Below are 27,855 nucleotides of genomic sequence, written 5' to 3' on the forward strand. Positions count from 1 at the left end.
GGAACTACAAATGATCATTTACAGGTGAAGACTGAACAGAGCTCTAGATCCTACTAATGAGTTCTTGAGAATTGGGTTTAATGTGGAGTGTACACTTTGTAAGAAATACAGTGAAAATCATTTTTACACCTGTAATGTCATCAAAACCTTCTCGGAAAAATGATATGGATGGTTGGCCACCAACAATGGAGGATACTTCTTGACTTTCAGTATGGTAGTATAAGATTTGGGTTTTTAATCCTAAAAGCTTCAAAACAACCATGAACATAACTATACCAATATCATATTTGTTAAAGCACAAAAGGAAACTGCAAAACCAGATTAACAAAAAAACATAAAAATCCCATATGAAATTATTCTTTCTTTTAGGCTTCTGTCATTCTGCATGCCAATTATAAAATGGGTATGGACTTCCCTGTCTGGTTGAGTTTGATTATTGGAAAATAGTCTAGGATAAAATAATGAAATTGATGATTCAAATACTGATCAGAAAACATTTTCTACAGAGAAAAAAGATCTCGACTCAATGCTGGAATTGCAAGACAGACTTCTGCATGCTTTATAAAATAATTTCAGTGTTTATTGTTCTATGCAGCAATGTGCAAACCATACAAAAATGCATAGACGTGTCTCTTTATAAAAGCAATGTAAACATAGTGAACCTGTGACCTTCAACAGTAATAAATGAGTGAAAATGAACTGTATGGCCTATCTGCCCTTAATGAACCCTGTCATATAGTGCAACAACACAAATACATGCATATATACAGTAGAGATACATAAAAAAGAAGATGCTGTATAGGGCAAGGAGCCAACTGCAATGAAAACACTGCAGCAAATAGAAGGGAGTACATAATGGCAAGGCCTGAGAGTTGATTATGCAAATACCCCAGCTGCAAAGGAACAATAACTCTGGAAATTCAAAGACAAACCATAACACGGAGGCTATTGTCTCATATTTGCACATTTGCTTGACAACTACAACCTGCTCATCATGCCCATCTTGTTCAAAACAATGTCTTTGTATTCGTATAATAATGCACACATCGGAAATTGGCACAGTGTATTGTTTCAGTTAAAATGAAAGCTATGCTGCCTGAGCTGGCAGTCCAAGCCTGAGACTTTCATAGTTTTGAAACTATTTTATTGATACAATATAGAAAATAGAAAGAAAATATAATGTATAACCCCCACACCCCCACAGCCTGAAAAATAAACATTCAAATCAGCATATACAGTTTAATCTTTATGGACACATCATATAGGGACCTCTCAAATATAAATCAAGCAACTAAAAGCTGAATTCTACTGTATAAGTCTATAAATATTTATTACAATATTTTCTTGAGAAAAGATCTATTGCGATTATATCTGTAAATGGCATTTTTATCAAAACTTTTGTTTACACTGCTAATGCAGTGATACAGTAATTATGCTGCCCTTCCCTATTAGAGAACCCATGATACTGTTTTCTGTAACACTATATTGAGACTGGAAATGCTGAAATATTCTGACTCTTAAATCCCTGAGTGATCCGCTTCTGATGTCTGAAATGTGAAAATACAGAACAATTTTTTCTTCAATAATTCTTATTGAGTAAAAAGAAACAAATTTTACAGCACACTGTTTCAACAATGCCACTTTTTTCTTTTTTTTTAAATCTCAGGGTTAGTGTTGTTGACTGTAGTGTTTTCCAGATCATAGATTGAGTGATTTTCAAGACATTGTCCATCAAGTGTCTCTGTGAGTGCTCAGTCCTCTGTCCTATTACACTGACTGTGCGACTGTAATATTTTCTATACTTTATGTGAACAAAAGGCACATATGATTTGTGCAAATTAGTGCACTTAATGGCAAAATTATCCCCAGAAGAGTGATGCCACTGATGTTGATGGCTATCCACTGTCTCTTTACACGAAGGACTCCACTAGTCCTCTGCGGGTGTCAGCGCCTGCGCGTCAGGGGCTCCATCTCTATCACTGCCTCACGGCCTTTACTTAGCTCCACCACTCGCGGGACCACTGTGGACCAGCGATCTGGAGGGAGATAAAAAATGGCTTTAATCTTTATGAAGGAATGACTGTGTGGTCCGTATGAATCAAGGACATATATTTGCAGATGGACGGTAACAAAATTTTGGGAGGACAGAATTGTCCCTTGCAATATTTGTGTGAACTCGTTCACACTATGTTTAGAGTGAAGTCATAGTAGATTATTCCAATGTGTTCTTGATGCCTTACTATACTATGATGTTTTTTGACATTTTTATGCCTTACTATACTATGAAATTTCATGCCTTACTATATTATGATGTTTTATGACTTTTTCATGCCTTACTATACTTTGACGTTTTTTGACTTTTTATACCATACTACACAATGACATTTCAATTCATACTTTGATGTTTTTTGGTTGTAAAGAATGTTACTAGTATACTGGTTAGACCTCTCTTTCTTCAATGAGCAGGTTGTGAGTTCAAGTCCCATCTGGGGCCACTCTCTTTGGAGTTTTGCATGTTCTTCTTGTGTCTCTATGGGTTCTCTCAGGGCAATCTGGTATCCTGTCACAGTCCTTAAAAATGCATTTTAGGTTTATTGCCAACTGTAATGCCTTACTTTAGTATGACGTTTTATGACTTACTATACTATGACGTTTTTTGACATTTTCATACCTTACTATACTATGACGTTTTATGCCATTTTCATGACTTACTATACTATGATGTTTTTTTTACCTTTTTATGCCTTACTATACTTTCACATTTTATGACATTTCATGCCCTACTATACTATGACGATTTAATCAATAGTTTACCATGATGTTTGTGAGTTGTAAAGACTGTTAGTAGTGCAGTGGTTAGAGCTCTTGCCTTTCAGTGAGAAGGTTGTGAGTTCAAACCCTGTTTGGGGCCAATCCTTAGGAGTTTACTTGTTATTCCTGTCATAGTATAGTAAGGTTTAAATTGTAGTAACAATTTAAACCTTACTATACTATGACGTTTTATACCTTACTATATTATGACATTTTTTGATATTTTTATACCTTACTATACTATGACGTTTTTTCACCTTTTTATGCCTTACTATACTTTCACATTTTATGACATTTTATGCCCTACTATACTATGACGATTTAATCAATAGTTTACCATGATGTTTGTGAGTTGTAAAGACTGTTAGTAGTGCAGTGGTTAGAGCTCTTGCCTTTCAGTGAGAAGGTTGTGAGTTCAAACCCTGTTTGGGGCCAATCCTTAGGAGTTTACTTGTTATTCCTGTGTCTTTATGGTTTCTCTCAGGACAATCTGGTAGCCTGTCACAGTCCTTAAACATGCATTTTATGTTTATTGCTGACTGCTTTACTTTAGTATGACGTCTTATGATTTACTATACTATGACGTTTATTGACATTATCATACCTTACTATACTATGATGATATACTTTCATGCCATTTTTATGACTTACTATACTATGACGTCTTTTGATTTTTTTTATGCCTTACTATACTATTAAATTTTTTTGAAATTTTTTACCTTACTATACTATGACGTTTTATGCCATTTTTATACCTTACTATACTATGACGTTTTATGCCATTTTTATACCTTACTATACTATGACGTTTTATGCCGTTTTTATACCTTACTATACTATGACGTTTTATGCCGTTTTTTATTCCTTGCTATACTATGACGTTTTATGCTGTTTTTATGACTTGCTATACTATGGCGTTCTTTGACTTTTTTTTTGCCCTACTATACTATGATGTTTTTTGACATTTTTATGCCTTACTATAGTATGAAATTTTATATTTTGCTATACTTTGACGTTTTTTGAGTTTTTTATGCCTTACTATACTATGACGTTTTATACCTTACTATACTATTACATTTTTTGGAAATTTTTTTACCTTACTATCTATGATGTTTTTTGACATTTTTATACCTTACTATACTATGATGTTTTTTGACCTTTTTATGCCTTACTATACTATGATGTTTTATGCCATTTTTATGACTTATAATACTATGACGTTTTTTGACCTTTTTATGCCTTACTATACAATGACATTTTTTCACCTTTTCATGCATAACTATACTGTGACATTTTATACCTGACTATACTATGACGTTTTTTTAGTTTTTTATGCCTTACTATACTATGACGTTTTATGCCGTTTTTATACCTTACTATACTATGACGTTTTATGCCGTTTTTTATGCCTTGCTATACTATGACGTTTTATGCCGTTTTTATGCCTTGCTATACTATGACGTTTTATGCTGTTTTTATGACTTGCTATACTATGGCATTCTTTGACTTTTTTTTTGCCTTACTATACTATGACGTTTTTTGACATTTTTATGCCTTACTATACTATGACATTTTTTCACCTTTTCATGCATAACTATACTGTGACATTTTATACCTGACTATACTATGACGTTTTGTGCCGTTTTTATACCTTACTATACTATGACGTTTTATGCTGTTTTTATGACTTGCTATACTATGACGTTTTATACCTTACTATACTATTACATTTTTTTGAAATTTTTTTACCTTACTATCTATGATGTTTTTTGACCTTTTTATGCCTTACTATACAATGACATTTTTTCACCTTTTCATGCATAACTATACTGTGACATTTTATACCTTACTATAGTATGAAATTTTATATTTTGCTATACTTTGACGTTTTTTGACTTTTTTATGCCTTACTATACTATGATGTTTTTTGACTTTTTTATGCCTTACTATACTATGACATTTTTTCACCTTTTCATGCATAACTATACTGTGACATTTTATACCTGACTATACTATGACGTTTTGTGCCATTTTTATACCTTACTATACTATGACGTTTTATGCCGTTTTTATGCCTTGCTATACCATGACGTTTTATGCTGTTTTTATGACTTGCTATACTATGACGTTTTTTGACATTTTTATGTCTTACTATACAATGACATTTTTTCACCTTTTCATGCATAACTATACTGTGACATTTTATACCTGACTATACTATGACGTTTTATGCCGTTTTTATGCCTTGCTATACTATGACGTTTTTTTAGTTTTTTATGCCTTACTATACTATGACGTTTTATGCCATTTTTATACCTTACTATAGTATGACGTTTTATGCCATTTTTATGCCTTGCTATACTATGACGTTTTATGCTGTTTTTATGACTTGCTATACTATGACGTTTTTTGACATTTTTATGTCTTACTATACAATGACATTTTTTCACCTTTTCATGCATAACTATACTGTGACATTTTATACCTGACTATACTATGACGTTTTATGCCGTTTTTATGCCTTGCTATACTATGACGTTTTTTTAGTTTTTTATGCCTTACTATACTATGACGTTTTATGCCATTTTTATACCTTACTATACTATGACGTTTTATGACTTACTATACTATGACGTTTTATGCCGTTTTTATGCCTTACTATACTATGACGTTTTATGCCGTTTTTATGCCTTGCTATACTATGACGTTTTATGCTGTTTTTATGACTTGCTATACTATGGCGTTCTTTGACTTTTTTTTTGCCTTACTATACTATGACGTTTTATACCTTACCATACTATTACATTTTTTTGAAATTTTTTTACCTTACTATCTATGATGTTTTTTGACATTTTTATGCCTTACTATACTATGATGTTTTTTGACCTTTTTATGCCTTACTATACTATGATGTTTTATGCCATTTTTATGACTTATAATACTATGACGTTTTTTGACATTTTTATGCCTTACTATACAATGACATTTTTTCACCTTTTCATGCATAACTATACTGTGACATTTTATACCTGACTATACTATGACGTTTTTTTAGTTTTTTATGCCTTACTATACTATGACGTTTTATGCCGTTTTTATACCTTACTATACTATGACGTTTTATGCCGTTTTTATGCCTTGCTATACTATGACGTTTTATGCCGTTTTTATGCCTTGCTATACTATGACGTTTTATGCTGTTTTTATGACTTGTTATACTATGGCGTTCTTTGACTTTTTTTTGCCTTACTATACTATGATGTTTTTTGACTTTTTTATGCCTTACTATACTATGACATTTTTTCACCTTTTCATGCATAACTATACTGTGACATTTTATACCTGACTATACTATGACGTTTTGTGCCGTTTTTATACCTTACTATACTATGACGTTTTATGCTGTTTTTATGACTTGCTATACTATGACGTTTTATACCTTACTATACTATGACGTTTTATACCTTACCATACTATTACATTTTTTTGAAATTTTTTTACCTTACTATCTATGATGTTTTTTGACCTTTTTATGCCTTACTATACTATGACATTTTTTCACCTTTTCATGCATAACTATACTGTGACATTTTATACCTGACTATACTATGACGTTTTTTGACTTTTTTATGCCTTACTATACTATGATGTTTTTTGACTTTTTTATGCCTTACTATACTATGACATTTTTTCACCTTTTCATGCATAACTATACTGTGACATTTTATACCTGACTATACTATGACGTTTTGTGCCATTTTTATACCTTACTATACTATGACGTTTTATGCCGTTTTTATGCCTTGCTATACCATGACGTTTTATGCTGTTTTTATGACTTGCTATACTATGACGTTTTTTGACATTTTTATGTCTTACTATACAATGACATTTTTTCACCTTTTCATGCATAACTATACTGTGACATTTTATACCTGACTATACTATGACGTTTTATGCCGTTTTTATGCCTTGCTATACTATGACGTTTTTTTAGTTTTTTATGCCTTACTATACTATGACGTTTTATGCCATTTTTATACCTTACTATAGTATGACGTTTTATGCCATTTTTATGCCTTGCTATACTATGACGTTTTATGCTGTTTTTATGACTTGCTATACTATGACGTTTTTTGACATTTTTATGCCTTACTATACAATGACATTTTTTCACCTTTTCATGCATAACTATACTGTGACATTTTATACCTGACTATACTATGACGTTTTATGCCGTTTTTATGCCTTGCTATACTATGACGTTTTTTTAGTTTTTTATGCCTTACTATACTATGACGTTTTATGCCATTTTTATACCTTACTATACTATGACGTTTTATGCCGTTTTTATACCTTACTATACTATGACGTTTTATGCCGTTTTTTATGCCTTGCTATACTATGACGTTTTATGCTGTTTTTATGACTTGCTATACTATGGCGTTCTTTGACTTTTTTTTGCCTTACTATACTATGACGTTTTATACCTTACCATACTATTACATTTTTTTGAAATTTTTTTACCTTACTATCTATGATGTTTTTTGACATTTTTATGCCTTACTATACTATGATGTTTTTTGACCTTTTTATGCCTTACTATACTATGATGTTTTATGCCATTTTTATGACTTATAATACTATGACGTTTTTTGACCTTTTTATGCCTTACTATACAATGACATTTTTTCACCTTTTCATGCATAACTATACTGTGACATTTTATACCTGACTATACTATGACGTTTTTTTAGTTTTTTATGCCTTACTATACTATGACGTTTTATGCCATTTTTATACCTTACTATAGTATGACGTTTTATGCTGTTTTTATGCCTTGCTATACTATGACGTTTTATGCTGTTTTTATGACTTGCTATACTATGGCGTTCTTTGACTTTTTTTTGCCTTACTATACTATGACGTTTTTTTACATTTTTATGCCTTGCTATACTATGACGTTTTATGCTGTTTTTATGACTTGCTATACTATGGCATTCTTTGACTTTTTTTTGCCTTACTATACTATGACGTTTTTTGACATTTTTATGCCTTACTATACTATGACATTTTTTCACCTTTTCATGCATAACTACACTGTGACATTTTATACCTGACTATACTATGACGTTTTGTGCCGTTTTTATGACTTGCTATACTATGACGTTTTTTGACATTTTTATGCCTTACTATACTATGACGTTTGATGCTCTTTTTATGCCCTACTATACAATGACATTTTTTCACCTTTTCATGCATAACTATACTGTGACATTTTATACCTGACTATACTATGACGTTTTGTGCCGTTTTTATACCTTACTATACTATGACGTTTTATGCCGTTTTTATGCCTTGCTATACCATGACGTTTTATGCTGTTTTTATGACTTGCTATACTATGACGTTTTTTGACATTTTTATGCCTTACTATACTATGACGTTTGATGCTCTTTTTATGCCCTACTATACTATGACGTTTTTTGACCTTTTTATGCCTTACTATACTATGACGTTTGATGCTCTTTTTATGCCCTACTATACAATGACATTTTTTCACCTTTTCATGCATAACTATACTGTGACATTTTATACCTGACTATACTATGACGTTTTATGCCGTTTTTATGCCTTGCTATACTATGACGTTTTTTTAGTTTTTTATACCTTACTATACATGACGTTTTATGCCGTTTTTATGCCTTACTATACTATGACGTTTTATGCCGTTTTTATGCCTTGCTATACTATGACGTTTTATGCTGTTTTTATGACTTGCTATACTATGGCATTCTTTGACTTTTTTTTGCCTTACTATACTATGACGTTTTTTGACATTTTTATGCCTTACTATACTATGACATTTTTTCACCTTTTCATGCATAACTATACTGTGACATTTTATACCTGACTATACTATGACGTTTTGTGCCGTTTTTATACCTTACTATACTATGACGTTTTATGCTGTTTTTATGCCTTGCTATACCATGACGTTTGATGCTCTTTTTATGCCCTACTATACAATGACATTTTTTCACCTTTTCATGCATAACTATACTGTGACATTTTATACCTGACTATACTATGACGTTTTATGCCGTTTTTATGCCTTGCTATACCATGACGTTTTATGCTGTTTTTATGACTTGCTATACTATGACGTTTTTTGACATTTTTATGCCTTACTATACTATGATGTTTGATGCTCTTTTTATGCCCTACTATACTATGACGTTTTTTGACCTTTTTATGCCTTACTATACGATGACATTTTTTCACCTTTTCATGCATAACTATACTGTGACATTTTATACCTGACTATACTATGACGTTTGATGCTGTTTTTATGCCCTACTATAGTATGACGTTTTTTGACTTTTTTTATACCTTACTATATTATGGCATTTTTTGTCCTTTTTCATGCCTTACTATACTTTGACGTTTTTTGACTTTTTATACCATGCCATACTATGACGTTTCAATCCGTGCTTTACTATGATGTTTTTTGGCTGTAAAGAGTGTTACTAGTATACTGGTTAGAGCTCTTGTTCTTCAATGAGAAGGTTGTGAGTTCAAGCCCCATCTAGGGCCACTCACTTAGGAGTTTTGCATGTTCTTCTTGTGTCTCTATGGGTTCTCTCAGGGCAATCTCGTATCCTGTCACAGTCCTTAAAAATGCATTTTAGGTTTATTGCCAACTGTAATGCCTTACTTTAGTATGACGTTTTATGACATTTTAATACCTTACTATACTATGATGTTTCATGCCATTTTTATTGCTTACTATACTATGATGTTGTTTTTACCTTTTTATGCTTTACTACAATTTAAACCATACTATACTATGACGTTTTATACCTTACTATATTATGACATTTTTTGATATTTTTATACCTTACTATACTATGACGTTTTTTCACCTTTTTATGCCTTACTTTACTTTGATATTTTATGCCATACTATACTATGAAGATTTAATCAATACTTTACCATGATGTTTGTGAGTTATAAAGACTGTTAGTAGTACAGTGGTTAGAGCTCTTGCCTTTCATTGAGAAGGTTGTGAGTTCAAGCCCCCTTTGGGGCCAAGCCTTAGGAGTTTACTTGTTCTTCCTGTGTCTGTATGGTTTCTCTCAGGGCAATCTGGTAGCCTGTCACAGTCCTTAAACATGCATTTTAGGTTTATTGCCGACTGTAATGCTTTACTTTAACATGACGTCTTATGATTTACTATAGTATGACGTTTTTTGACAGTTTCATACCTTACTATACTATGATGTTTCATGCCATTTTTATGACTTACTATACTATGACGTTTTTTGATTTTTTTTATGCCTTACAATACTATGAAATTTTATACCTTGCTATACTTTGACGTTTTTTTAGTTTTTTATGCCTTACTATACTATGACGTATTATGCCATTTTTATACCTTACTATACTATGACGTTTTATACCTTACTATACTATTACATTTTCTTGAAATTTTTTTACCTTACTATCTATGATGTTTTTTTGACATTTTTATGACTTATAATACTATGACCTTTTTTCACCTTTTTATGCATAACTATACTGTGACATTTTATACCTTACTATACTATGACGTTTTATACCTTACTATATTATGACATTTTTTTATATTTTTATACCTTACTATACTATGACGTTTTTTCACCTTTTTATGCCTTACTTTACTTTGATATTTTATGCCATACTATACCATGAAGATTTAATCAATACTTTACCATGATGTTTGTGAGTTATAAAGACTGTTAGTAGTACAGTGGTTAGAGCTCTTGCCTTTCATTGAGAAGGTTGTGAGTTCAAGCCCCCTTTGGGGCCAAGCCTTAGGAGTTTACTTGTTCTTCCTGTGTCTGTATGGTTTCTCTCAGGGCAATCTGGTAGCCTGTCACAGTCCTTAAACATGCATTTTAGGTTTATTGCCGACTGTAATGCTTTACTTTAACATGACGTCTTATGATTTACTATAGTATGACGTTTTTTGACAGTTTCATACCTTACTATACTATGATGTTTCATGCCATTTTTATGACTTACTATACTATGACGTTTTTTGATTTTTTTTATGCCTTACAATACTATGAAATTTTATACCTTGCTATACTTTGACGTTTTTTTAGTTTTTTATGCCTTACTATACTATGACGTTTTATGCCATTTTTATACCTTACTATACTATGACGTTTTATACCTTACTATACTATTAAATTTTCTTGAAATTTTTTTACCATGATAAAATGACATTTTTTCACCTTTTTATGCATAACTATCTTGCTATACTATGACCTTTTTTGACAATTTTATAGCTTACTATACTATCACGTTTTATGCCGTTTTTATGCCTTACTATACTATGACGTTTTATGCCTTTTTTATGCCTTGCTATACTATGACGTTTTATGCTGTTTTTATGACTTACTATACTATGACGTTTTATGACATTTTTATGACTTGCTAGACTATAAAGTTTTTGACATTTTTATACCTTAGTATACCATGACGTTTCATGCTGTTTTTATGCCTTACTATACTATGACTTTTTTTGACCTTTTTTTGCCTTATTATACTTTAGCGTTTTTTCATCTTTTTATGCATTAATATACCATCACATTTTAAATCTTGCTATACTATGACCTTTTTTGACATTTTTATACTTTAGTATACCATGATGTTTCATGCCGTTTTCATGCCTTACTATACTATGACTTTTTTTGACCTTTTTATGCTTTACTAAATTTTATTTTTATGACTTAGTATACTATGATGTTTTATGCCATTTTTATGCCTTACTATACTATGGCGTTTTTTGACCTTTTTATGCATTAATATACTATCACATTTTAAATCTTGCTATACTATGACCTTTTATGCCGTTTTTATGCCTTACTATACTATGGCGTTTTTTCACCTTTTTATGCATTAATATACTATCACATTTTATACCTTACTATACTATGACGTTTTATGCTGTTTTTATGCCTTGCTATACTATCACGTTTTATGCTGATTTTATGACTTACTATACTTTGACGTTTTATGACGTTTTTATGACTTGCTATACTATGACGTTTTATGCCGTTTTTATGCCTTACTATACTATGGCGTTTTTTGACCTTTTTTTGCCTTATTATACTATGGCGTTTTTTCACCTTTTTATGCATTAATATACTATCACATTTTAAATCTTGCTATACTATGACCTTTTTTGACATTTTTATAGCTTACTATTGTATGACGTTTTATGCCGTATTTATGCCTTACTGTACTATGACGTTTTTTGACATTTTATGCCCTACTATAGTATGACGTTTTTTTTTTACGTTTTTTTGCCTTATTACACTATGGCATTCTTTGACTTTTTTTTGCCTTACTATACTATGACGTTTTTTGACATTTTTATGCCTTACTATACTATGATGTTTTTGACTTTTTGTTTGCCTTACTATATTATGGCGTTTTTTGTCCTTTTTTTGCCTTAATATACTATGATGTTTTATGCCGTTTTTATGCCTTACTCTACTATAATATTTTTTGATTTTTTTTATGCCTTACAATACTATGAAATTTTATATTTTGCTATACTTTGACGTTTTTTGAGTTTTTTATGCCTTACTATACTATGACGTTTTTGACATTTTCATACCTTAGTATACCATGACGTTTCATGCCGTTTTTATGCCTTACTATACTATGGCGTTTTTTCACCTTTTTATGCATTAATATACTATCACATTTTAAATCTTGCTATACCATGACCTTTTTGACATTTTTATGCCTTACAATACTATGAAATTTTATATTTTGCTATACTTTGATGTTTTTTGAGTTTTTTATGCCTTACTATACTATGACGTTTTATACCTTACTATAATATTAAATTTTTTAGAAATTTTTTTACCTTACTATCTATGATGTTTTTTGACATTTTTATGCCGTACTATACTATGATGTTTTTTGACCTTTTTATGCCTTACTATACTATGATGTTTTATGCCATTGTCCTTTTTATGCCTTACTATACAATGACATTTTTTCACCTTTTCATGCATAACTATACTATGACGTTTTATGCCGTTTTTATGCCTTGCTATACTATGACGTTTTATGCTGTTTTTATGACTTACTATACTATGGCGTTTTTATGACTTGCTATACTATGACGATTTATGCCGTTTTTATGCCTTACTATACTATGGCGTCTTTTTACCTTTTTTTGCATTAATGTACTATCACATTTTAAATCTTGCTACACTATGACGTTTTTTGAAAATTTTATAGCTTACTATACTATGAAGTTTTTTTTTTGGGTGGCTTTTGTGCCTTTATTGGACAGGATAGTGGAGAGAGACAGGAAATGGGGAGGCAGAGAGAGGGGGAATGACATGCAGCAAAGGCCGTCCGATCCAGGACTCGAACCGGGGCCAACTGCAGCGAGGGCTGTAGCCTCTACACATTTATACCTTACTATACTATGAAGTTTTATTCTGTTTTCATGCCCTACCATACTGTGACGTTTTTTGGCCTTACTACACTTCGGCAATAAACCTAAAATCCATGTTTAAGGACTATGACAGGATACCAGATTGCCCAGAGAACCCATACAGACACAAGAAGGAAAAGCAAACTCCTAATGATTGACCCCAAACAGGGCTTGAACTCACAAACTTCTCATTGAAGGGCAAGAACTCTAACCACTACACTACTAACACATTTCATGCCCAAAAAACATCAAAGTAAACTATGGATTAAAATGTCATAGTATAGTAAGGCATAAAAGATGAAAAAACGTCATAGTATAATAAGGCAAAAAAAGGTGAAAAAATGCCATAGTATAGTAAGGTATGAAAATGTCAAAAAACGTCATAGTATAGTAAGTCATAAAACGTCATACTAAAGTAAGGCATTACAGTCGGCAATAAACCTAAAATGCATTTTTAAGGACTTTGACAGGAAGCCAGATTGCCCTGAGAGAACCCATAGAGACACAAGAAGAACATGCAAACTCCTAATAGAATGGCCCCACACAGGGCTTGAACTCACAACCTGCTCATTGAAGAGCAAGAGCTGTAACCAGGATACTACTAACACTCTTCAGAACCAAAAAACATTATAGTAAAGTATGGATTGAAACATCATAGTATAGTATGGTATAAAAATGTCAAAAAATGTCAAAGTATAGTAAGGCATAAAACGTCATAGTATAGTAAGATTTAAAATGTCATAGTATAGTAATGCATAAAAAGGTGAAAAAAAGTCATGGTATAGTAAGGCAAAAAAAGGACAACAAACGTCATAGTATAGTAAGTAATGCTTTACTTTAGTATGACGTTTTATGATTTACTATACTATGACGTTTTTTGACATTTTTATGCTTTACTACATTTTATGCCTTGCTATACTATGACGTCTTTTAACATTTTATGCCTTACTATACTATGATGTTTTAATCCATACTTTACTATGATGTGTTTTGTTGTAAAGAGTAAGGCACAGTGGTTAGATCTCTCACCTTTCAATGAGAAGGTTATGGGCCCCGTCTAAGGCCGTTCTGTTAGGAGTTTGCATGTTCTTGTGTCTTTTTGGGTTCTCTCATGCCAATCTGGCTTCCTCTCACAGTCCTACAGTCCGACTGTAATGCATTACTTTAGTATGACGTTTTATGATTTACTATACTATGACGTTTTCAGACATTTTCATAGTTTACTATACTATGACGTTTTTTGACCTCACTATACAATGACATTTTAAACCTCACTATACTATGACGTTTCATGACTTTTTTTTGCTTTACTACACTATCGCGTTTTTTTACCTTTCTTTGCTTTACTATACGATGACTTTTTTTGACCTTTTTATGCCTTACTATACTATGACGTTTTTTACTTTTTTATGCTTTACTTTATTATGACGTTTTTTGGCCTTGTTATGCCTTACTATAATATAATGTTTTTTGACCTTTTTATGCCTTACCATAATATCACATTTCATGTCTTACTATACTATGACGTTTTATGCCGTTTTTATGCCTTACTATAGTTTGACATTTTTTCACCTTTTTACATCTTACTATACTATGATGTTTTTATGCCTTAGTATACTATGACTTATGACATATATATGACATATTTGTCCCAATATCAAGAGTGATGTTACCATATATGTCATTACAAGAGGATATATTATTATGATATATACACATCGTTTGGATATATTAAGATATGTTTATAACATACATGAAATTCTCAAAGTGAAACTTTATTACAACATGCTTTAAAAGTTTATGTTTGTATATTATTTTCTCAATATTAAATTTAATATAGTTTATATGTTATATTTTCATATATAATGGAAATATACTGACAGGATTTGGGATGGATATATATTTATGTAACATACAGTATGTCTATAATATAAACCTATAATATAAACAGACACACTAAAATACATGTTTCTGTTAGCTTGATCGATATGTCAATATATGATTTCATATGTAATTTTTTACATTTTATACACATATATATATTCTGTATATACATATATGATTTTACTTAATATGTACTTATATTTGATATATGGAAATTAAACACATGCACATATATTACATTTGCATATCTTATATGTTAATAAACCATTTGGTTGACGGCATTAAAAAGTCAATCTCTTTGTTTTGGAGGGGTGGCGGTGTTGTTGCATCCGTTCCAATGTTGAGACCAAACCTACACCCTTGTTATGAATATACACACTTAGAATCTCACCTCTCCTCATGACTCCAACGCCCTGCTGCAACACATTGGCTTGGCTGGTCTCGCTCTTGCCTGGATCCTCGTTGATTATTGCCAGGTTCTGATTCCAGTGACACCAATGAACCTCATCCACCCTGATATAACAAGACACCCCTGTGATTGACAGTTTTCTTTGAAGTGGCATTGGCGCTGCTGAGTGAGTGGTTATGAGTAATGCAAAATACCTGAAGCACCAGCGTCTGTCTGGTGTGCCATCCCAGTTCTTCCCAACAGTCACCCTCTCTCCGGCTCGAAAAGACTTGCGGAGGCAGACTGGGAATGAGCGCTCGATGTCCAAGATGGTTGTTGCCCACTATTTGCCCAGTATACATTATATATAAACATGTTCAGGTAGAGTATTTATCCCTCTCTATTTACAGAAACATATTTTCTCAAACATCTAGTGGTATTTAGCCATTCAGACAGCTTTGGTTTTATTTGTCCAGGTTGTGAGATATCTGACTATGAGATTTCTTCCTCCACTCAAATACAAATAAAATCATAAAATGAAAATCAAATTTTGTTCAGAAATCATGGTGCCCAGAGGATGACTCCTGATGACTTTTCCTCTAGTGTCGCCATGAAGTGCACATGTAGTGTTGAGCGAAATGTCTCAACATTTATTAAATAGATTGCCATGAAATTTAATACACACATTCACGGTACCTACAGTATGAATGGTAAAAACTTTAGTGATTCATTACCTTTTTTTAACCAGCATCAATCTCAATACCTGCTAAACTAATGACATTCCCATCAGCCTCAGTTGTAGTTTGTGTTAAGAGCTTATTAGTAAATGTTAAAATGCTAACATACTAAACTAAAATAGTAAATATTATACAAGCTAAACAACATCTTGTTAATCATTGTTGATTTGAGCATGTCAGCTTAAAGCACCCTGTGCCTTGGTACAGCCTCACATAGCCACTAGAGTGTTTGTAGACTCATAGGCTTGTTTAAATTTCATTTTTCAAAATTGCATTTTGTTTGTTTCACCTAACATGTGTTGTTGATGGAGGCAGAAATCTTAAAGATGAATCTATGAAAACCTGGACAATTTAAGCCAAAGCCATCTGCATGGCTACATACCACTCAAAGTAATGAGACAAACAACCAGCTCACCTGAAGTTTCCAGATCTTCTTGCTCTCCTTCGACACCTGCCCCACAGTCTCCCCCATCAAAGCGATCAACATGTTGAGCAGCAGCACAAACGTGAGGATGATATAAGTAATCAACAGGATGAGGAAGACCGCTGGATACTGTGCGCTGTGGATCATATCCAGTTCTCCCATTCCAATGGTCAGCTTGAAAAGGTCCAGTAGGAAGGTACTAAAAGTGTCTGGGTCCCGGCACTTGGGGTAGGTGGGGCAGCCCCCTTCACATTCAGTGCCCGGTGGAGGACACACTGTCAGCAGGGACACCAGGGCTGTGGGTTGGAACAGATAATGTTGGATTGGATCTATGAGCACTTGGAGTAAGGAGTAATTCAACTTTCTGAGAGCCACGCTAATTCACTTTCTTGTCTAGAGTTAGATTTGGAAATCCATACCACTCTCATATCATATCGTCTCTTAAGCTATACTTAAGAGACGATTCGCTTGGCAGAAGGACTGGAAACAGGGTGAAATAGTCAGGTACATAACCCTCTGTAAAACCACTGGGTGATGATTTTACACTGAGGTTTTTGTATAGATCAAACAGAAATATTGTGTAAAGTAGTCAGCATTACAAGTACTAATAAGCGATTTTTCTTTCCTTTGAAGCCATGCTACAAGCCAGAGTACGCTAGCTTAGCATAAACACTGGAAACGGGGATATACCCTGTTAGAGTTAACAGGTAGACATTTAGCTTACCTTAGTGTAAAAGAGAGAATGTTTTTATTATTATATATATCCCAATCTAATTCATGGTAAAATAATGAATTTCCCATAACTATCCCTTTAAGTAATGCTGACACAGGCCTGTAAAATTAGATGAACATAAGCCTACCTGATGCATATCCAATCATGAAGAGCACATACACCAGCAAAAATCTGAAAAGGTCTTTGAAAAGAATCTGAGAACAAAAAATAAAAGGAGTGTTAAGACTCATGGATGCTGACGTTTAAGGTTAATTAATTTTCTGTTAATTTCCTCCAGTGTCTAACCTTCTGTATCATAATGCTGTAGGTGCCAGTGAGCTTCAGGCCTCTGGTGAAGTAAAGTGTGTTCATCCAGCCAAGGACAAGTGCAAACACCATCACAGACACATAGGCTTTAATGCCAGACAGGTAGAGAGCAGCTGTGACTACAATCAGTACAGAGTAGATGAAACTAGAGAGGACAGAGAAAAACTTTGTCAAAGAACCAGTTCCAATGCTAAAGTCTGTGATACTGATTTAATACATGAAGGCTCGATTGCTAGTATTTGACATTGTTACAGAATGTAGACATCACAGCCATGTTGCTAATGATCTAAATCAACACGGTTCAGAGAGGTGCATGATATTCTCTGCTCTTTGTTTGTATCATGGGTTTAATTAAAGATGTAAACTATGAAACATGCCAGCGAGGAGGTTTAGATATTAATTAGATGACTCAATTAAAAGGATGCAAAATTTGCCCCTGGTAAAAGTCAGCAAGAGCTGCAGCAGATTTGAGGAAGAGGCGGAGGAGGGACAGAGGATAGGGACTTACTACAGCAGCTGAAAGGATCCATCAATAAATAAAGACTTCACCCCGGGACACTTCTTCAGGAAGACATCTTTAATCTGCAAAAAGCAGGAGATACATTTCCATAATGACAACAACACTGTCGTTCTAGTTTTGAATTTGATGCAAGAGTCTGGGAAACAGTGGAGAGACAATCAGTGATTAATCTGTAAAGATGCATCAAACTCACATTAGTGAGGAAAAAGAAGATTCCCGATGCCAAGGTGACAATCTCTCCCACCATCCGCAGGTAGTCAGAGGATGTTTTGTAGGGGTACGGAGGCTGAAGGGAGAAAGATGAGACTTAGTGATGACATTAATTTAATTTAGATTCAACTCAACCTGAATTTTTTTACATTAAATAGCTGTCTGTTAAGAATAAAGCTAGAGTCGGCTGCTGGTTAGTATAGTTTTGTATTAACACATAACCCTCCATCTGTTTTTACATTTAGGTGTGTGTATTGATTAAACAAATAGAATATAATGTGTAAATCGGATTCAAAAAATTAAAGGTGGATTTTGGAAGATTTTTAACTTTGGACAGAGAGCCAGCCTAGCTGTTTCCCCCTGCTTCTTATGTTTATGCTAAGCTAAGCTAACCAGCTGCTGGCTGCATATTTACTGTACAGATTTGACAGTGGCATTGTCTACTCATCTACCTCTTGCCAAGAAAGCAGATGAGCGAATTTCCCAAAGTCCCTAAATACATGATGCATTAGCATTTCGTTTGAAAACAGTTTTTAAGGGATCTAATGTGCAGCACATGTGGCCTACATAAAACACAGCACATATATATTAAATAAGCAAAAATTTAAATCTCTTCTATGGTATAAATATGTTCACATGGTGTATTGAAAATTCAGCGCTGCAGGGGCACATTCAACAATTTCATATTCTGAATCACTGATCAGTTCCCCCTTCAATCTAGCCACACTGAGGACAATTGACATTTTCAGTTGTTCCGCACCCACCGTTTCCTGTGTTGGGTGGTAATAAGCCACTAGGGTGAAGGTGATCATGGTGATGAGGTAGGAAACCACACTGATGTAAAAGGTGACAGCAGCAAACTTCTGCCATTTGGCCCTAAGCAGCTCGTTGATGGGCTCCACTGCCAGCATCTCATGGCGGTTCTGACAACAGGACCAGAAACATGACACAAATACAATGTAATCAAAATAAAATAACAAAAGTCTGATCTTTGTACACACGAGACATTTTTCCTGCATGCTCCCGTACATTTCAGGCATTTTTATGTTTAGTCTTATTTTATAGTCTTTTTTTATATCAAGCCTGGTGTTTTGTTGCTCTTAATACCCTGATCTTGAGAGAAATAACATTTCATTTCAGCCTTTTGAATGACAAATAAACAAAAAATTGTCTTCATTCACCTCATTGCGACTGTTGTAGACAAGGATTTCCAGCACAGATGGTTCCTCTCCACATGTATCCAATGACGATAGATCATAGAGGGAGGAGTACACTGGACCGTATGCCCAGTCCTTAAACTTTCGAGACAGATGACGGACTTCCTCATCTTTGATCTCACGCCGGATAATGTGCTGAAAAACCTGGAGGAATATGGAGAAGGTAACCTAATGTAGAAATGTGATGAGGAAAACTTTCATTATACCCTGATACATCATCATCCCTACCCCTATCTTGCCCAGCTTGGCAGCCATCATGAGAGGTGACATGCCATCACTGTTGAGCACTGTCTCCAGGCTGCATTCCGGGTAGAGCTTAGCGCTCTTGATTAGCAGCAGGTCGTACATCTTTGTGAGGAAACGTGTGTTGTCCTTGGTGTTGTCCGCAATGTGCACTAGGGCGTGCAGTACTGTGTTTCCACGTGAGTCCTGGCGCCGCAGGTCGGCTTTCTTGTGTGGATTCTCAGTCAGGTAGTGCACAATGTCAGGCTGGTTAGTGCATGCAGCCAGTGAGAGAGGCAGCTCACCTGGGCAAACAGAGAGAGAGAGAGAGCACTCACTTCACACTCAATTCACAGGAGATTAAGAGAACTGCATTCCAGCTTAAAAATAAGCAAATCAACAGGAGGGTTAATTAGGAACTATAGCTGGCGTCTGTATGTTTTTGCAAAGCATACTAAACATGGATCAAAGATTTGACTTAAATCCCTGCTATGAAAACAGCACAATTAGCAGTTGTTTGAGGGAGGGGCGCAATGGGGCCAGAGTGCCAAAAGCAGCTGCTGAAAATGAGCCGTTGCCATGGGTGACAGATTACTTTGTCACCTCACATAGAAACGCTCCTCTTCATGGATTTGCACGGGTGCATGCAGAGTGTTAGCGTGAGTCTAAATCCCATTAGCCGTCAGCCCTGCCAGGTTCCTGTTCACCTCACTGCAAAGCTCCGCAGCAAATTACTCACACTGTGCCCGGACACGCTGGGATTTGGGAATGACAACCGTGCTAAGTGCAAATAGAAATCATCTCCTCTGTGATGAGTGAGGAATATAACACTTGAATGTAATCAAATAAACAATTCTTAAATTGGGTTGGGTAAATAAATAAAACAGAGTCCAGAACAAGTCACTTCTACCTTTCTTTTCATGCTTTTTTAGAGTAACATTAATATCAATTATATCTGCCATGATTATCATCAAAAAACTAAAGTGACATATCGTTATAAATACAAACATATTCTTCTCTGGGTATCACATTGTCTACTGTGATGGAGGAGATAGGGCCTTTACAGAAGCCAGCAGAGGGCAGTGTTGAGTTTAATTTACAGGCTGATTTATTTTTCCTTCTGGTCGGCAGAGGATGTTTACTTTTCTTAACTGCTGAATACAGACACCTTTCACTGGACGCGCCTCTTGAACATATGACATAATGCTTGTCTTTTCATGTGTTTTTGGAGCATTACTAATGACGGTTCCTCGTACGACACTTCAAAAAACATTTGGGTGTAAGGTGGAGTTCACCACTGGACCACTGCAGTAGCTGACTGTATTAGTCCAGCCAACACTCACCACGTTAAAAAGAGAATGGGTGGGGTGTAATGTCACTTAATTTCTGTACGGCAACAGAGATTTCTTTGCCAGGAAAATGTACCGTTGGTCAACTATTTTATCTTGGCAACTGCAGCACATTACAAAACTTTGATGTCAACTCCAGGTTGTAAAAGACAGAAAGGCCACTTGTGTGTAAAGCAGAAACTTAGAGCCAACGTGGAAATTGAAAAAGTGATGAGTGAAGTCACAGAAACCTCAGACAAACCACATCCTTACAGCCGTATGAGGCAGAAAATACAGTAACAGCTTTTCAGAACCCAACGTCTGAATGTTTCTGTCTTTTTATCTCCTAAATACAGATACCATATAAAGATACAGAAACACAATGAACTCTGTTGTTCGAAAACATGGTTTATGTGTGTGACAAAGGTCATTACCGAAGTAGAAGTAGCCCCCCTCGTCTTTGGGCTGGAAGAAACGTCCCCTCGCCTGGGCGTGAACATCAGCCCCCTTCTCCACCAGTAACTCAACGTACTGCTTACAGCGTCGCTCTATGGCAATGTGGAGCGCCGTTTGACCTGACAGTGCAACAAAACACAACACAGAGGCGTTATTTCATACCACTGCTTTGTGTGCTGTGTTCAGTTGAAAAAAAAAATCATGTGAAAGATTGTTTTCCAATAATAACTAAATTGAGGTGTATGGAGTTCGTTATGTTGACAAATAAGCAAATAAGACAGTTACACGAAAGAAGGAGTATCCAACTTGCCATTTGTCTACAGATATTTGTCTTTTGTGAAACTGATGCCCAATTATGAACATGAGGGTGCAGGTCGTAAAACACTATAAGCTGTGAGGGGTTAGGGCTAGATTTATGTGCAGGTTGTTTCTCTGGAATCACCCGTAGAAACTGAGCCCTTAAAGATTTTTATGTTTTCACATAAAAAGTGTTTCCTGCATGAGCAAAAAAAAAAAGAAAATAAAAATTGTGAAATTACTTGTGAAAAGTACAGAGATTAGGTCAATATGTAAACAATAACAATGCAACATCACATTTTGTATTACAAGGTGAAAAGGCTTCTGTCACAGGCTGTATACAGTGCTGTTACACACAACTGTGTAATAAAGTCACTGCAAAAACATTCTTTTTCCCTGCTAATTGGGCCTCACCCACCAGTCTGGCGATATAGTAACGAACCACTGCTTCTGGTAGCTTCAGTGCAAGATGAGGGGATTGTAGTCTACTACAAAACTGTACAATTCAAATTAGATGCTTATTTCTTAAACAACTCATTTAAATTACAAATGAGTTTTATGTAACTGCGTGTTCTCATTATTGGGCTGTTTCCATACCTCTGTAGTACAGATCCCTAAAGGGAGAATTTATGAACTCTCTGAGGTTTCCCGTCTTCTCTGCGATGTCGACCAGCAGTGGGATGGTGTCGTTCTGACCACCATAAAGGTTCATCAGGGCCTTAGGCAGGCACGTCTTACCCGTGGATGGCTCTGTTAGCAAAGTGAGATAAAAAAAATTTCTTTGACAGAATTGTTTAGAGAGGATAGTTTAAGATTCTTTGTGCAGTCATACATACCCCCTAAGTCCTATCAGATGAACTCAAATACACCCTCCTCAACACTACACTACAACACTTTTAAACTGGATGTTATTTACCATTAAAAACATTATAAAAGTGGATGCTGTAGTAATCATTTTTGTTACAATTGAATTGTCATTGTTTAGGTTGGTTTATTCAACCGTTTATTCGTTACTTTAAGCTATTTAACTATTTACCCATTACTTTCAGCTAAATATTTCAAACCTTTGTCCATTACTTTTCCACAACCCAGGCAACTGATGAAGTGGGTGCCTTTGTTAAAATCTATTGTCATGTAAGTGACTTCCTGTTGTGTTCCTCTTAATGTACTACGAGTGAGTACAAAAGGAAAGAAGACAGCCAGAGTTTAGTGAGCTTTGTGAAAGTCACTTTCAGGGTCATAAGAACAAACTGTTGAAGATAGGGGTCATGGCAGCCCTTTACAATTTTTAGTTTCTCAGTTAAAAAAAAAAAGTCTGTAAGCCAGAGAGATGACAGTTTGCTGTGATTTTTCTCTGCTTCTTGTTATAAGCCTGAAAAAACTCTTCAAATAAACAGGAAGCTTTCTTGGGCCTGCCCTTAGGAGACAAAGACTGAGACATTGCTCCACCTTTTCCTTCTCACATTGTCTGAAGCAAAAAACTGCAGAAAGAGGGAAGCAAGGGAATACAAAGGTCAAAGGTCAACCACCTAGATAAAGCTGAGTTTCTGCAAAGGCAGAGTAGAGATTTAAAAGTTAGAAATTTGACAGAAACTGTGTAAAAGAGTGAGAAATGAACCTATGTTTTTTAGATCTTAAACCCTTTTTATTCCCTTATAGTCTAATTTTTCAGCGGTTGTTTGGACAGGTGAAAAATAAGTACATAGAAATCTATACACATTTTAGTTTCACCTCTGAACTCCTCATCAGTTAACCGCTTTCCATGACTTTGCAGGTACTCCATAAGGCCCTCGAGGGCCTTGGGGTCTCCACGTGACACACAGTCAAAGAGGACAGAGCGGTTGAATGTTTTCATCACCTTTGGTGGTTCTGAGCTTGGACCATCATCGATGGATGTCTCGGTTTTACTGAGGAGACAAAAAAATGACGATGTTATTGTATATCACACATTCAAGATGTTAAATGATTACAACAATATTTGGAATTATCTTTAAATCCATTAATTCTTTTATACATTTTGTTGAGAGAAACCACCTTTTAAGTAATCACCCACACCCTTCAGCGCTTCAGTAAATGGAGCTCTGTGTAGTATATGTGACAGGTATGGCAGCCAGAAACAGGCAGCAGCCTAAATATTACCTCAACGGCTGCAGAGGAACCAACAACATGCTCTCTGTTAGATCACTGAATGGGCTGAATGAAGGACTGCACTGTGTTTGTGTGTGTGTGTGTGTGTGTGTGTGTGTGTGTGTGTGTGTGTGTGCATGTGTGTTTGTTTTTATGACAACATTTTTCCAAATCAGGCCTTTTGTGCCAGTCTGGGTTTATTACTACCAGTAAGACAATAAGGTAAACCCCTAAAACCAAGAAGTCTAAAGGAACACACAACCATTACATCCTGGAAACACAAATAAATTAGTTAAGAGTCAGTGAGGCCCCCTCTCACCCTCTTGGAAGCTTCTTCCTGCGTCTCTTCTGGTTGCTCATGTGGCCGTAGGTACCATAGTCAAAGAGTGAGTCCATGGGTGCTTTCTTGGGGCCTGGAACCACATTGGAGTCATATATGGTGGATTCCAGTAGGTCCATCGGGTTGGAAATGCCCTTTTTGAAAGCACCCTGGAATTTCATCCGCAGGTTCTGTCTGCTGTCTGCAGGCTGGTCGGGCTGAACCAGCTCCACAGCTGAATCCTGAGTTGACGGGGAGGCATCCACGCTCTCGAACAGGTCTGAGAGCTCAGACAGGGGGAACGCCACCTCGCTCTCAGGCTGAGTGGCCTCGCCATTGCCTGCGTCCACAGAGAGAGCAGCTTTGGCCGGAACAGAAGTGAGTGTGTCGGCCTTGGACAAAGCAAGGTGGCACCTTCTGAAGAGAGCAGAACGGCCCTGAAATAAAAACCATAACAAAATGTTCTGAGTGAGCTGAATGGCCTTCAGGTAGATAGGAAAGTCTTGTGGAATATGGAAAATGGAAAAAGAAGTCTTAATCTCTTCAAACCCATCAGTACACATTTCATTACTCAGAAACTGTCATCTTAAAACTTGTCTCCTTTCTTTCCTCGCATGCACATGTTCTTACTTATCAAAGCAGCAGATCTGCCGTTCAGTTCAGTTTCCAGATCACATGAGGACAGAGGAAGTACAAACCAGAGGAAGGAGGATAGGAGGATATACAAATAATAGATAAGAGATGCAGTCAGTAGTAATCACCAACAGGCCAAATTGGATACAGAACGGTGTGACCAGCAGCACAGTATTAAAAACTATGAAAACCTTTTTTACTCACAGTTAATGTTGTGATGTTTTTGTTATGATTTTAGATGAGATTTTCAAAAAGGGGTAAATATAAGCCCAAGAAAAATCTTCAGTCAAGATGGTAAACCACCCAGATCCTGACTCATCTCATCTCATCTCATGATCAGTTTAGTTAGTAGACACCAGCCTTAAAAACAGCCAGAATTTTTAAATATATGGCATTTGCTGTCTAAAGTTGTACGATGCTCTTGTTGCTCTTTAAACTTATAGTTAAAGTTTTATTTAATAAAAATGGATCATTTTTCAGGATCTGAGAAGGTGTGGTCTTTGCTCTTGACAAGGTGGTGCATCTCCGCTACTCAAAGAAATAGCAATGGGGACAGGAGCAACTTGGACAAAAAAATAAAACAATTTAACTGATAAGAAATTGTTTTAAGCCTAGAATTACTAAAGAAACCCTGGAAATTTGAAGCAGATTTTGAAGTATACGAGTGACATTTTACCCCTCTGTACCTCATTCATCCCTTTTATCACAATGATGTGCCAAATTCCTCTTCAGCGGAAACTGGAAATGATGCTGAAGCATGTGGGCACCCTGAAGAAACAGAAAGGAGCAACCATCATATGAATTACTGCCACAGAAGTACAGACAAAGGCGACCTGTATGTCCTAAGTCATAAAAAGAGCTCAGTCATTTTTGGTTCAGATCTGTGGAAAACATAGCAAAGGACTGATGCCAAAACCAACATGAGTGTGTCCACTCATTGGTCAGAGGGACGTGTTTCCTCTACAGGCAGAATCACACCACCTGTCTGTTTAACACAGGACACACGCAAAAACTAAATCAATGCCCTTCCGACGTACTCATTACAAGCGGTATACAGTATAGCCCTATATTTCCAATCCTCTCTGCACCTACAAACACACTCTACTGCTGCAGCATGCTATCACAAGGGAATTAGAACAACATGACATCCTCACATGTCCCTCCGCAGGCTTCCTTTTGAGTGATACTCTTTCCTGAATTTGTTCATGACATTGAAAACTTATCTAGACCTAACTGTGCTGTAAAGGGGCAACACAAACAGGGGAGCTGGGGTCCTGCTAAGGGAGAGGAATGACTCATAACCCTGTCTGACACATGGGATTATCATACCTTCACACTTGAGCAGGCATTTGATAGTAAAAAGACAGAGGAACAAAGGGAGGCTGCCCTTGCTAAACTATTATAACAGACTAAGAACAAAGGATTAAGTTGTTTAGTGGAGAGAGGAGCCACTGTGTATTAAAACTGTCAAGGTGATAGAATGGGATCATAAAATATCAAGTAGACCCAAAGCTCTCATATCATCCACTTATTGGGTCGGGAAGTGGTAATCCACTTGTGAGAGTTTCTAAACGTGAGTGACTCTAATGTCCCATCAGAGATGTGGGACTTCCTGTTGTGTCACTGCTGATGTGACATTATCCAGAGCAAGAGAGGCTGGAGGCTCTTAATGGGTCCCAATGGCTGCTGGAGATTACACAACCAGTGGAAAATAAATAAAGATAAACAAAAAACAAAAAAAATCTGATGTTTTAAAATATTAGATTGTAAGGGCTCTAAAGATAATGCTGAGGATCTAACAAAAAGATTTTATATATTCATGAATTAAGTCGGTGTAAATAAAAAGAAGCAAAGAGGCAACTTTTAAAGATGCAAAATGATATTTAAGTAAAAAGGAATAACATTAAACATTAAAAACTAAATTCCTAAACTTGAGTAATAACTTCAAAGTTCGGCTTCTTTCTCATTAATTATTGAACTTATACCAAAGTCACACAAAGTTATAAAAAGAAGCCATCCAAAGAAGAATAAGAATCAGAGGTGTTCCTTACCTTGATTTAATCGGTTGCTCTTATTCTCTTAAAAAAAAAGAAAAAGAAAAAGAAAAAAAGAACAGACTATTTGAGCGCAGTTTTCTCCTTAGTTTGAAGTAAGTTTCTCTCTCGCCTGGTGAGCGCTCCTCTGCTGCCTCTGCAGGTTTAACGTGACTCCAGCCAGATGCATCCAGCCACAGCTTCCCTCTGCTTCATGGGTCCGCCTCAACGAGCGATTTCACAGATTTTGGGTGGGACCAGGGTGGGACAAAGTTTCCTGAAAACTGCAGCCAAAGCGGAAGTGTAACACGCAGTACCGGTCGTGGCCGCCAGGTGGAGGCTTCAAAAGAAATCTACGCCCATCAAGGTGTCTGCTTCTCGGAAAATAGACACCGCTTTGTACAGTTTACACAACAAGACGTCATGGTCTCAAAAGGATGTGTCTCTTCTCTTCGTGAAAACTAACCTCAGCATAAGGTCCATTTTGTAGCAGTTCGGGGGCTTTCCATCATATCAGATGGTCTTCCTCAGCAGATGGAGTGTGTTTAGTTGTCACAGAATAGTAGCCCACACGTGTTCAGTCATCTTTTTGAGCACTTACAGGAGTTTCTCGTCCACACTGACTTGGAAGCTGTTGCTTTCTATCACAGAGTGGCCTTTACAGGTGGCATTCACTGCTGAATGAGCAGAACTTCCAGGA

At 35.5% G+C, this 27,855-nt stretch overlaps 1 protein-coding gene across 1 annotated transcript; it reads right to left on the reverse strand.

Moving 5' to 3' along the window:
* Positions 1-72: 72 nt before the first annotated feature.
* trpv4 (transient receptor potential cation channel, subfamily V, member 4) lies at positions 73-27,829 on the reverse strand. Its single transcript, XM_056376951.1, has 17 exons — positions 27,174-27,829; positions 25,809-25,890; positions 24,490-24,926; positions 23,775-23,950; positions 22,641-22,793; positions 21,725-21,865; positions 19,969-20,267; positions 19,705-19,884; positions 19,288-19,446; positions 18,507-18,599; positions 18,302-18,375; positions 17,773-17,938; positions 17,615-17,681; positions 16,746-17,050; positions 15,809-15,936; positions 15,597-15,718; positions 73-2,036 (listed from the first exon to the last, which is right to left on the reverse strand). The coding sequence occupies exons 2-17, from the start codon at positions 25,815-25,817 to the stop codon at positions 1,945-1,947; spliced, it is 2,601 nt and encodes an 866-aa protein (XP_056232926.1). The 5' UTR covers positions 25,818-25,890; positions 27,174-27,829; the 3' UTR covers positions 73-1,944.
* Between the last annotated feature and the right edge of the window lie 26 nt (positions 27,830-27,855).

The sequence above is a fragment of the Seriola aureovittata genome, chromosome 5, assembly GCF_021018895.1.
Source record: "Seriola aureovittata isolate HTS-2021-v1 ecotype China chromosome 5, ASM2101889v1, whole genome shotgun sequence".
NCBI classification, from domain to species: Eukaryota; Metazoa; Chordata; class Actinopteri; order Carangiformes; family Carangidae; genus Seriola; species Seriola aureovittata.

What these genes read in the sequence shown, in the direction of transcription:
- trpv4 (XM_056376951.1), bottom strand. An exon ending in TAGGGATCTGTACTACAGAG is followed by an intron (nt 21,866 to 22,640) that starts GTATGGAAACAG and finishes TTGCACTGTCAG; the next exon opens with GTCAAACGGCGCTCCACATT. An exon ending in GGATCCTTTCAGCTGCTGTA is followed by an intron (nt 17,939 to 18,301) that starts GTAAGTCCCTAT and finishes TGTCCTCTCTAG; the next exon opens with TTTCATCTACTCTGTACTGA.